This window comes from Apostichopus japonicus, chromosome 4, assembly GCF_037975245.1.
Source record: "Apostichopus japonicus isolate 1M-3 chromosome 4, ASM3797524v1, whole genome shotgun sequence".
NCBI lineage: Eukaryota > Metazoa > Echinodermata > Holothuroidea > Aspidochirotida > Stichopodidae > Apostichopus > Apostichopus japonicus.
The window spans coordinates 3,189,731-3,203,209 of NC_092564.1; the positions used below are offsets into that span (position 1 = coordinate 3,189,731).

At 37.0% G+C, this 13,479-nt stretch overlaps 2 protein-coding genes across 3 annotated transcripts; one reads left to right on the forward strand and one right to left on the reverse strand.

The window, feature by feature from the left end:
- Window positions 1-2,463: 2,463 nt before the first annotated feature.
- LOC139966157 (transcription initiation factor IIA subunit 2-like) lies at window positions 2,464-8,638 on the forward strand. The gene is made up of 3 exons (XM_071968904.1): window positions 2,464-2,945; window positions 3,684-3,788; window positions 4,297-8,638. Exons 1-3 carry the CDS (start codon window positions 2,874-2,876, stop codon window positions 4,444-4,446), a joined length of 327 nt encoding a protein of 108 aa, XP_071825005.1. The 5' UTR covers window positions 2,464-2,873; the 3' UTR covers window positions 4,447-8,638.
- LOC139966156 (uncharacterized) lies at window positions 6,982-13,474 on the reverse strand. 2 transcript variants are annotated; one of them, XM_071968901.1, is made up of 3 exons: window positions 13,270-13,474; window positions 12,034-12,111; window positions 6,982-11,529 (listed from the first exon to the last, which is right to left on the reverse strand). In XM_071968901.1, the coding sequence occupies exons 1-3, from the start codon at window positions 13,363-13,365 to the stop codon at window positions 11,221-11,223; spliced, it is 483 nt and encodes a 160-aa protein (XP_071825002.1). In that variant the 5' UTR covers window positions 13,366-13,474; the 3' UTR covers window positions 6,982-11,220. The 2 variants fall into 2 exon arrangements, with proteins under 2 accessions (XP_071825002.1, XP_071825003.1); XM_071968902.1 differs by lacking the exon at window positions 13,270-13,474 and adding an exon at window positions 13,121-13,190.
- Window positions 13,475-13,479: the final 5 nt, after the last annotated feature.

Genomic DNA, 13,479 nt, shown 5'->3' on the forward strand with positions numbered 1-13,479 from the left:
CTGCTGCTCTTTGACGAATTTTAAGAGTTCGCCACCCGTAAGACCCATTTTAGCCCCCAACTCAGTTAATTCTCTAATATCCATCATTCAGTCAGGCAAACACATGTACCAATAACAATATATCAAATATATATGGTTTCAGAAACCTCTCAGTTTTGTAAGTCACTTCGGGATATACTCCTTTCAGGTGTTTTACACTTTTCCCGTTTTGTTTCTATCTTTTAAAAAATTCCCGTTTTGTTTCTATCTTTTAAACAATTCCCGGATAAGCCCCCATTAATTGTCACAACTTCCGTGGGATAATACAAAATGGCACCCTCTAGCGCCCCTCTGTTGCGACCCCGGGTTTTTCCTTTGGCCTTCAAAGCCGATAAAAATAAAATTTTAGATAGATTCAGGGAAGTAAACTCAAAGGACCAAAAGACTACTGAGAGGTTTCTGAAAGTTAACAAAATCGATATATTTACAATGATACGATCTCTACTGATTTGTACAAGGATTATTGGTACTAGAAATTTGGAATATTACAGACAGATTTTACAAGATTATACGGCCGTTAAATTTTTAAAAGATTACTTAACTTATCTTACGCGGCGCGTGCCGGCTCTCGGTTCCTTTCGTAGCTGTTCTGACCTCCTTGCGTCACCAACAACGATGTCGGGATTTCTCCCTCGTAGGCTGGTATCCCGTGACTTGGTCAGGAGCAAAACCGTTCCCCGCTGGTCCAATTCGACTCAACGTTTGTATCCCAAGGATGGCTTCCTCCTGGGTGAACTCCGAAAAACTCTGCCGAAGTCACGCCTGTCCCGGTTAAACGACGCACCAATCTTATAAACAAACAGTCCACCGGTTCCTCCGTCCGTCCCCTCGATTAATCTTTTATCTCAGATGAATTTCTTTTTACAATAGATCGGAAAACTCTGAACTAAACTCTCCCTCACCGAAAATATCTCTTCTTATATATAGCCGGGTTTAATCTCCCGAAAGTTCTTTTCCAGGAATCCTGACGGAAAAACATCGAGAATCATCCATGTCTCGAAGATACGACTGATAGTGCATCGTTCATTGGTCGACGATATCCGGTCACCTGCTAAAAATTACTTCCCGTATGTTCTGGAAATTTGCACTCGTTAATACCGAATAGCGCCATCATTTCTCGACGCTTCCAGAAAAAAACGCACAAGTTGTCAGTCACGACGAGTGACCTACTTATCACCCTGACCAGCGTATACTGAATACACGTACAATGAACACAGTCGTTCGTGACAGTCGTGCATACAACTTTTCAAATCCTGGCTAAGCCTGTGACTTTTAATGAATTTCTGTGGGTCAAACTCAAAGCTATTTTGAATGGAAAAAAATTGTGAAGATATTAACAAGAAAAAAACTCTAATTCGGAAGATTCCTACATTAGCAACTAACATGTTTTCACCTCATTTTGTCTCAAAAGAAAACTTGTTCCTAGTTTCCCAATTTGCGCATTGGATATTGCAGTGCTAGTATGCATATTTTCCTTTGGGGGGGGGAGGGGGGGGTGATGAAGTGATGTGTATTACACAAATAAGATAATACAATAAGAGTTATAAAGGGTACTAAATGTAAGGCTGCATCAGTCCAATCGAATTTCTGCAAAGTGCCCTTTGATGTCGGTTCCCCCTCCCCCAGATTAAAAGTGCTTCCGCCGCCCTTGACCTGGACATCCCCAACATGAGTGTATATTTTCTTTTTCATGGATGGTGGGGGGGGGGGGTGCCTACAAGCCTAGAAGAACAGGTTTGTCATATTCTTTGTTATATTCTAAACATTTTTTGTGAGACAAATTGCAGTCTCACCCGACACAGCGACATTATCCCGCCTACGTGTCGTTAAACAATGTATGTTTTTTTTTCTGGAGGTAGCTGAATACTGTGTTAAAATAATAAATTAGGTAACTAAATAGGAGCTTAAAAAATATACTGTCCCATTTTTCCCCTTCAAAGTGATGTTACCATTTTTTCTTCTTCTAATTTACCAAATTTTTGGGAAAGTGTAAATTTCTAAAACGTGAGATTATAAAATACTGAATGTTTAGATGCAACTTGCAAGGCCTCAGAAGTGCCGTTTCCGGCAATCTGAGAGGCATTGTGTGCCCAAAAATTTTCTTGTACGCTACGCGCCAACCGATGGTGGCGCTCCGCTTAGATAGTGTCACGGGAACTTTCGGGCACAAAAAGTTCTGCCCCCCCAAACTGAAATGGTCCCGTACGCCTATGCAACCGTGACACGATGGTAAGAAAGCGTTCTTTCACACATTGCATTCAAGTGAAGCAATGTCATTGATATTTTTAAGGAATTCCTTTCTTTTTTCAACTACCATGAAAGAAATAATTACAGGTATAAGGGCAATTGTTTTTAATACATCCGGAATTTGCCCTTCACTCATTTTGTCGTAAAAGGGCGTTCCATACAAAATCACTTACCATCATCGAACCATGGCCACACAGTGATAATGGATTCTTAACCTGTAGCCTAACGTATTTGGCCTATTGTAACAGTGCAAAGCCTAAGTTCCCAAGACCTGATTCACAGCAAAACAGTTGCACTGGCATCCGCTAAGTATCAGCCTTTCACTCCGAGTAATGCTCTACAACGCTAGCCTAAACATTTTCTCAGTATAACAAATTAGGCAAGTAGTGATAATAACAAACACTTCGAACTTGCTCTCCCAAGGATTTTGTGACCAGGACTGAAGGCTGAAATCAAGCCTGTAGTAAATTGTGAAAGGCTACTTTACTTGACAACACCAAACTGCATAGCCAAGGCCTAAGCGTGATACTTCGCTTGACAATTACAACATCAACAACGTAGCCTAAACTGGGCCTACTTGTGACATAATGAGTTATCAGCTGTACAGAAATACAACATTGGGGAACAGTCTTCAGGAGAGTCTTGATGAATTTATTCAGGTCTACCTTCCTTTAGTTTTGATAAGTTTAAAAAGTAAAGTGTGTTTGAAATTTCCATTTAAGTAGAACCACACATGCATGCTTCGAAACAGTTTTGATAGAAAAATAGCTCAGTACTTAGCCTACAGTAGGTCTAGGTAATTTATGTTTGGTGGTTATATGTAGCTGCACTGATAAACACCTAAGTTGCTCTGTTTGAAAGTCATATTGTAACCACTTTTTCAGTCGCAATTTTTATCTACAAAGCCTTAATGGAAACGAACCAAAAATTGTCACAGTGAAACAAGGGAACATCAATTTTGTATTTAGAGACACTTTATGGAATAAGTTGTCAGTAGCATGGACACTGCGAAGTTCGGACACCTAAGCCTTACAACACCCCAAAACTATAACTTCTTTTTATTGACAAATATGTAAGTACATACTTGCACACAGGTCATTTTGGAGAGAAAATAACTGTAGCTTCATAGTTTTTTTTGTGAAATTGGCTCTTGCTGTAGGTTGTCATGATGAAATCGTGTATTTCTTAGGGGTGTCCGAACTTCCCAGTGTTCAGAACTGTGCAACACTGACTATACTATAAAAGGTGTTCTAGGTCAGTAGAAGTAAGGTAAAAGAATGACTCTGTAGTTTAGATATACATTTCAAGTTTCTACAAGAACAATTTAAGTAGTGTCTGAAGTGATCAATTTTCTCTATGACACAAAGTTTGTAATTTTCATCATTATCTTCCTTCAGGCCAGGCTAATATCTCCACAGTTGGCTTTGACCGTCCTACTGAAATTTGATCGAGCAATAAACGACGCATTGAGCAACAAGATCAGAAATAAACTGACATTCAAGGTATTTTGAAGAACATGCCATAACATGTGATTTATTCATGAATGCCTTTGATTTTTGTATCTCAATTTCTTCTTTTTTTGTTGACATAATTTGCAAGTTTTCCATAATAAATCATTTGTGTCAAAAATAACATGTTGTAGAATTATCTTCAGTATTTAGTGTAGAAAGCTTTGATATTATTATGAACAGGTTTGATTTAGTATTAACACGGCTTTGTGTCCCACTTTCATGTCATACCACTCCCCCCACCCCCTCCATCCCCCTTCCCTGTGCAAAACCAAGTATTTGGATGATTTCACTGGATAATTGAAATGTAAGTAAAAGTTCTTATTATTACTGTTTTTTTCAATGTAAACTAATCCTCTCCAGAATATGTTACACTAGTATATCTGTTTGAAAAACAAAATACTACATGGTTATATATTAAAGAAAAGACATTGTCTTTTGTTACATGTTATTTGACAACAGAAAAATTTATGTTTCTGGAAATGATATTTCTTACTTGCAGGGCCATCTCAACACATACAGATTCTGTGATAATGTTTGGACATTTGTGCTAAATGATGTTGAATTTAAAAATGGGGATATCGCAGACAAAGTGAAGGTAGTCGCAGTGGATGGAAAGAGTTCTGCTGTTCCAAATGCCAGCCAAGACTGATAATTGGTATCCCTTTCGGAGAATATGATGGCCCAACAACAGAACACCATGGTCTTTTCCGCACGGAAGAAGTGTTGTACAGCATAGAACCACTTTCTATGCGAAGAAAGTTAACACTGTAATGGGATGAAAGGTGCCTTTGTTTATACCCATAAACACAGAATTGCTGTACATTCACAGTGGATCATTATGTGCAGTACCAGGGAACTGTTTAGCATACAAGCGTTTGCAATACTTTCAAGCTTTAAAATCACTCAACCAATTTTTTTTCTTTTCTTTGTTTAATCAGGCAGACAATTTTGGCGGTACTTGTATTTATTGTAAGGTAAAGGTTGGCATGTTTCGTTAATTGATTTGCCCACGATATTAGGTTAAATACTCTCTCCCTGGAGATGTTTCTAGCAACCATGACCTAATTCCCTTTGGAACAGATCATGTCATTGATCAGGATAATTATCACCTGATAACATTATCTTTTGGGAAAACGGTTCCCTTCAAAAGATCAATGGAATTTTGTAGCTGTATAGATGTTAAAGAACACAAGTGACAAACAAACGGTGAAAATGTTGGGAAGAGCATTTTTATTTGTAACAAAATTAAATCAGTACAGAGCATAACTTATGCAGTATCACATTGCAAAATGCTATGCACAATGGTCAACTTGGTAGGGATGCACCGGATATCCTGTCCAGCCGGACTATCCGGCCGGATAGTGAGCAATTATCCAGTTCCGGCCGGATATTTTTCAAAATCCGGCCGGATCTTTTTCAAAATCTGGCCTGGATTATTCCTTAAAAAGGTGTTTGTATTAACTTAAATCAATGTAAACTATTTCGAAAAATTAATAAAAATATTCAAAACTCTTGTAAGGAAAAATTAGGTTTAACATGTTTAATTTAATTTTCTCAATGGTCTGACCTAAGATTTGCTCCTTGTTTCATACTTCTACTTCTTATTAATGACTTTCTTTTGTGTAATGAAAAAAATGTTCCGGCCGGATTTTATCCGGCCGGATTTCATGTTCTATCCGGCAAAATCCGGTTCCGGCCAGATCCAAAAATTTAGATCCGGTGCATCCCTACAACTTGCTTTACAAATACAAAGATGTGTAGCAATATTTCTACATAGGAACCACACTATTGAGTAAGAAACAAAGTTAATAGGCTTCAACACTGCTACACAAAATTTGAACACTATATTATTCCTTGGCAGTTACTATTAGCTTTTGTTGCTTGTCAAGGCATGGTATCGAACAGTTCATTACTTAACTAAAAAATTTAGGTTTCTTGAACATTTGGACTGCTTACCCATAACATGGCATGTTTTTGTTGTACATTGCAACAAGTACTAAAGAGAGGAGTATAGTTTAATGTACATACATATTAAACTAATATTTGCTGTTTAAAATATTTGGTATTAACATCAACACAAATTGTATTTTACAATAGTGACACAAAAACAGAAAGATGCCAGCAATAGTTAAGTGTTCAAGATTTTGTAGCAGTTTAGCCAAAGGCTCTAAGTTTTGTCTGGATTAAGAAGTACTGTGGTTTCTGTTTAGACAGACAACTAAACATCTTTGTACTGTTGGAGCAATTTTACTTATTTTCTGTAGCAATTTGCTATGTTATACTGGATAAACTATTCCCCGGTTAGATGTCAACAGTAGCTTTGCATTTAACAATGTTCTTCTTGGTGCCATAAACTTAGCAAGGCAGTCCTCAGTGAAGTTTGTACTTCACTTCCTAGGCCCTTACAAAACAAGTTTTGCCTTAGATCTTGTATTGCTATGTTATAATATAGTATGTATATAAATCCCTGAACAGTTTCAGAATTTTAAGACAAATTTAGCAATTTAACTTAATATTGTTATAACTAGTCCAACACACTGATTTGGTGGTGTCAAAGGTCACATGTACATTCCAGTTATTTCCTCTAGGTTTTGTTACTAGGTTTTTTTTTTCCCTCTCATGTTTATTGAGTCAAGTCTGAGTTGCCCCGCTTAATGAAAAACAGACAATGCAGCAAATGAAGAACATGTAAAATATTAAATCAACTTGTCAGTTCTGATTAGACACGGACATATTGCCTTCAAGGAAAGTGAGCTAAATTGTTTGAAAATTACTTTTGCTAAAGTATAATATAATTGCTTTCAGTATCATGCAGATTTTATTCTATTACTTTGAAAATCAGGAGTAATATTCTTCAACTTCAGATCTAGTTAAAATTGGTCAGATTATCAAAGTAAATTTGAAAGTTTTCATATCAATTGGTGCTCATATCACTTGTCTTGAATTGTTTCTGGAAGTGCCTCCTCACCTTAAAGCAGGTTAAGGTTAATTCTATTTGATACGAAACTACCATGACAAGTAATTCATTAACTTGGCTCTTAATGCTTCATTTAAAATAAAGAAAACTTCCAGTTTGTTTTTACATGGGATAAATACTTTTGAAGTGTCATGGCAATGAAATGTTGAGGATCACAATGATTCATAAATATACTTGATTAACTATCATTTTGTAAAATAAAAGGAGCCATTTCAATGTGGTTGGTCACAATCTTATTATGAGCACTACTCAGAAAGTTTGATAAAATTGCAGATTAAGATTAATGGAAAAAGAAACTACTTTAAAGTTGGAACATGCATATGGTAGGTAGTGAGCAGGTATTGCACATTGTCCGAGACTTGCAACCTTCAATTAGTCCTGTTGCTAAGAAGTGGTGTTTGCACCATTGTAAATTTGTAACGGGCGCTTGAACAATAGTCAGCAGAGCAAGTTGTTTAAAGGTCATCCGAGTAGACCCAGTTTCCGTTCGGACAAACCAAAATCAGTTTTGGTGGTGGTCCAACAGACTAGTTGTGTACCTCAAATTCAGAGTGCATTGTAATTATATACCTTCAAGCAGTTGAAATAATTAAAATTGGTATCACCCCCAATGCCTGATCTTCCATCCTATAGTGTTCAAATTGGTCTTTGTAATTTTGCTCCATTTTTTCGGACAACCAAATTTGCTGTTCAGACAGACAGAGTATAAGGCCTGGTTGTCAGAGGGAAACCAGAAGAAAATCCTTACAAAGTTGCACCTGTTAATTTACTCTGGAAGTAGATGACAGCTTGATTTGACTTTGCTTTCCTTTTCCTCGTTCTAAAGCTCCAGTAAGCTACTTCCTGTATTTCTGTCTGAAGTGCAGGTTAATCCAGTTACTGTATGCTTGTAAAGACTGGTGAATATTTGAGAAAGCTCAGAAAAACCTTAATCCTTGTAAGAGATTTTCACATATTTGAAGTCATTTCTGGTTGCTGTTATTTGCAAATAGTTTACCTTTTCATATTTCCTTGATGAGAGGAATTGCACTTTTCATTTAAGCAACGTGAGAGCATTGTGGTCAAGTGGTTAAGGCAGTGGACTTGTGATCTAAGGATTACAGGTTCGAGCCCTGGCCAGATCATTACGTTGTGTCCTTGGGCAAGGCACTTTATCTCCATTGCCTCTCTTCACCCTGCAGGTGTATAAATGGGGACTTGTGAGGTAACTTGTAAATATAGTTGTGTGCGCCGGTCTGTGGCAGCACCCTATGGGAAGACCCCGGGTGGACATGTGGATGTGGTGCACTGTGGTGCCCCAGGAGAGACTGATTGAATTGTGCACACTTTGGTGTGTGGGTGTGACAAGTTACCAATGACCAGGGGTTAAGTTGTAAAGTCATGTGAGGAGGCATTAGCCTCATACAAGACTGTAAACCTTCAACTTTGTATGTATGCTACATGTATTTCCACCATTAAACATACAACTCACCTCTAAAAAGGGAATAAACAAGACCAGCCAGAAACATTTTTTAACAATTAAGCACATATGGCTGAAAGATGCTCTTAGATTGCATTCTTCAATCCTGTGGATGAAGGGACCGGTAAAGCATGATACCACCCAAATGATTCCACCCAAGTGGTATAACAATTTGTAGTAGCTTTTTGGGGGACATAGTTCACTAAAATCTTCTATATCATATGTGTAAGGAAAGAATTATGTGTAAGGAAAAAAATACATATATGTGTAAGGAAAGAAGGTTGTGTATGTGTCTTTAACACACATTTAACATTTTGCCACCCGATGTACCAGATAAATATTACCCTCATCATCCTGATGACCATTTTGTATTAAGGCTATGAAATAAATAAGTTGCTCACAAAATTGTCCTGTTTTTGCTTTATTAGTCATTTCATTTTCAATTTTATCGATCATAAATGTTCACTTAAACATATTTATCCTGGTGAACATTAAAACTTAGCATTGCTTCCCATCATGTAATATCATAGTAAAGTACAATATATCTGCCCTAAGATTTATTTTCTTCAGATTTTCTAGGCATCCCATCGTTGGTGCTATTTTGTTTAGAGATGATAGTCAAATGACCAAATTTGTGTAATGCCTTCAGAACAATTATTGTTCCAAACAACTCCCTGGTCCAAACCAACAAACCAAGATGGAAGAACTTGAAAGTAATTGGATATTTTTCTTATTCATCAAAATAAAAAGATAATTTGCAATGCTAACACAGAAACAAGAATCACATACTAAATCGTATCCAAAGAATTCGGGTCGTACAAAATAAATAAAAACCTCATATCATTGCATACTAGCATGTCTGTTCAAACCAGCAAAGCAACCCTTCTGACACATTATTGTACCTTAGTTTTCCTTTGACTTTACTTTTTCTGAACATAGATTTCCATTACATTCTAACACTCTCTCATCTCTCAATAATTTAACAAAGGTAGTATTCTGATTTTGTAACATGATTTTATTTTGACATAGCAACTGTAAAATGAAGATTATTGCCCAAAAGATGCAAAGAATAGGTCTTTATTTCGATTGATGAAAGAAGGGAATAGGCAAATTCTAGATTTTATCACCTGATGCCACCGATCTGCTTATATGACTTGCCAACGTGGACTGATCTTATGAGCAGAGGGTTTAAGATCACAGATGTAAGGACATTAATGTATGTGGTCCAGTTACAGAGTTTTTGACAATTCATAATCATGGACGTTAAAATATGAATGTAAGAGACTGACTTTGGTCAGCTCACGGCTTTGATAAACCAGTGATGGCTTCTTCGCGAGTTCCTGCAGGAGGATCTAAAATACATACATACACATACACACACGCCCACGCACACATACATAAACCATAAATACTCCATATTGATTTCATATACTACTGACTGTAACATCTGCCAGTTTGCATAGCACAATCACATACATGTGAACACGACTGTATACATATGGTACTGAAACAGGGTATACATGTGAACACGACTGTACTGTATATACGGTACTGAAATATCTATGCATGTGAACATGATTGTATTTATGGTACTGAAATATATGTGAACACAACTATATATGGTACTGAACTCTGGTATAGATGTGAACACTACTGTATATATTGGTACTGAATATGGTAACCATGTGAACACAACTGTATATATGGTATTGAAATATGGTATACATGTGAACACGACTGTATGCATGGTACTGAAATATGACATGTGAACACAACTATATATGGTACTGAACTCTGGTAACCATGTGAACACTACTGTATATATGGTACTGAAATATGGTATACATGTGAACACAACTGTATATATGGTACTGAAATATGGTATACATGTGAACATGACTATATTTGGTACTGAAATATGGTATACATGTGAACATGACTGTATACATGGTACTGAAATATATATGAACACAACTGCATATATGATACTGAAATATGATATTTGAACACAGTTATTGCTGAAGATATACTTCAGATACTTAAATACCTAGTGGTATATGCTGATTCAATAAAGGCTAACAGTGACTATTTCATGCATCGATAAATTTTCATTAATTTGAATATTTGGAACATTCAAATAAAGATGAGGTATTGCTGTAGGCAAAGATCCTGGCTACAGCTTGTACCGGCTCGTTTATGGTAAGGCTACGTCGATATCACTTCATAACTTCAATAGATTTAAAACATAACACATGTGTAACCCTGCTTAATTTTGACTGCTTCAAGGCTCTAACACATCTTCATTTGTGTTATTCCATCTTCGTCAAAAAAATTGTAGCATTTTTTAATGAAATAAACAATAATGAACACACGATTAACTGTTTGTCAAAACTCTATCCATTGCAGCCGTGAGCTGTTGTTGTTTCTCTATTCTCCGAGGGTGCTCAACTCCTTGTACATAACACTACCCTAACTTTAATACTGTAGGTCACCACTGTATTGCACAGTGGACCTGTTGCATTATTGTAAATCACAATTACCTTCTCTGCAAGCCAAGCTTAATGATTGAAAATATACAGCCCTCCTGAATGGAAGAACGACTATCATCAATAAGCAATATCAACAGAGCAAGGCTCTTTTGTCATAAGTAGAGCAGCCCTTATCATAAGTAGAGCAGCCCGCATGATCAGTAGAGCAGCCCAAGTCACAGGAGTGCAGCCCTCATTGGCAGAGCATTTCTTATCATCAACAAAGCAGCCCTTGTCATGAGTACATCAGCTCTTGTCATAAGTAGAGCAGCCCTCATGATCAGCAGAGCAGCCCTCATGATCAGCAGAGCAGCCCTTGTCAGAAGTAGAGCAGCCCTTGTCATAAGTAGAGCAGCCCTTGCCAGAAGTAGAGAAGCCCTTGTCAGAAGTAGAGCAGCCCTTGTCATAAGTAGAGCAGCCTTACTTTTGGAAGAGCAGCCATCGTCATCCTGCCCATCCTCATCCATCGCCATGCATGGAATTCATTAACCTCTTGAATTCCGCAGCTTGCTCATCTTCAGTCAGTTTGCTTCTCTTACGGTTAGACACATCATCATCATCATAATAAATATCATCATCATCGTCCCCTTCCTCCTCCTCTTCTTCCTCCTCCTCTTCTTCCTCTTCACTTTCCAAAACCGATTCCACTTTGACTGACGGGTTTCCTCCAGTATACATGTCGTAAAAGCTAGATGATGCTGCACTGAGGTGTTCCAGAGGTGCTTGGTTAATGGTATCATCATCCAGTTCTAAAGACGCCTTCTCTTCCTTCATATCCAATAAAAGGAAAATAAAGTTATTGTATATAGTGTTTCAATTTAGCTTTTAATCATCAAAAATACAGTTACACTACATTCATTGTGGTTGTTTAAGTAACAAACTAGAAAAGATGGAGGTAGGAATCATATTTAATCAATACTTGTTTCTCTGTTGCCTTTGTCTGATGTTACAAGTGATAATTGAATGGAATGAAATTGGGACCAGTGATCCCAGAAAAACAATCCATGCAAAACCAGTACTAAATGAAAGGGATCTAACAACCAAGTTAGCTAGGGGTAGAGAACAGGACTTGTCTTCCTAAAGATTCTAGACATTAAGTTCTTTGTTCTTAAAAACTACAGAAATCAATATATTCATTCAGTCTAGCATTGTTTAGACCTACATGTGTGACTGGAACATAACATGCATGATGAAAACTAGTTTCCATTTGCCTGGAAATCTTAGGTAACAATCATTACACGCTTAATGAGAACTGGACCCGCATCGACATACCTCATTTTCCATACTCTCAGCAACATAGTCTTCAGATTTTTCCTCCATAATTGATGTTTCAAGGTAAATTTCTTCTTTCTGTGAGACAATAATATTCAATAATATACAATTAATTATTTCTATGGTAACTATACATTAACAATCAACATAGGGCAAATATATGGAGATAGAGCAGGAGAGTGAAAGAGGTCTCATGCTGCGGAAGTGTCCATTAGCTATATGTTGCATCCAAAAACCCGCCGTTTGTACTGAATGGCAGGTTTTTCCAGTTAACAAAGAGATCAGTCCCATCTTTCAGCAACTTAGTTCAATCAACTCTTCCAAACTCACCAGTCTGTTTGCAGGAGAGATAAAGTTTCCGCAGTTGAAGTCAAGAGAGCTGAAAAATGCAACCTATGGTTAATGGACTAATTCTCATCAGGAGTTATAAATCTGTATTGCAGAATCAACTGGGAGAATGTCACTTATGTGATAAATAAGGGATTCGGTTACTCAATCAAATGCTGCTTCCACATTAAATCCTCGGTGATTAAATATTGTTGGCCCTTTAAAGCAAAAACACTCAGAACATAAAAAATCAATGCAACTTAATGATCAGTTTACCCTAAAAAAAATGATTGGAAAAATAAATGGTAATGTACACATACTGTGGATAACCCTTAACTTGGCACATCTTTTTATGTATATAGCTACACTGATAGACACTCTAGTTGGTTAATTTATTCTATTTTTAGTTGCAAGTTTAATCAATGCCCAATGCCCTTAAAAATATGCCCAAAATTGCCACAGTGTAAGATGGAAACATCTTGAGACACTTTTGTGCATTATTCACCCATTTATCTGACTTATACTGTTAACTTTAACTCATGCACAAAATATGGGAGTTTTTCTTTGCATGAAGGTTGTTGCACTGCTCATTGTTCCACTTCTAAGTTAGCCTAGGCTGGGCCTAGGCTCTTTTCATTTCTGGTAAAATCTGATCAAACCATCGAAAAAGCATGTAGTTAAGGGATACATTTAATCCAAATAGCAAAAACACCGAGATTGTCATTACAGCTATCTTTCAATAGTACATAAATGCCCTTACTATCGCAAATTTACCGTATACCATCATTCATACCGTACTTTTTGCTACGAGTACGACTGGGGGTAAAAGTAGTTTCGTGGAATACCGCCCGACACATTGTTCTCAAGTGACTTAACTAGCCTAGGCAGCTCACAGTAAGAAAGTCATACCTTAAGATTGTTAAGTTGTTCTACGAGCTTCTTTTCAATGTCCATTAAAATTCTTTCTTTTTCCTTCAATATTTTCAAATATTTCTGTGCCGACATGATGTTTTGGAATTTTGTTATGCATACAAGTTGACATAATGTATGTAGTCTTATACCAGTACATCCTCAAATTTCACCTTAGTCTACAACTAACAGTCGTTTGTAATATCATCT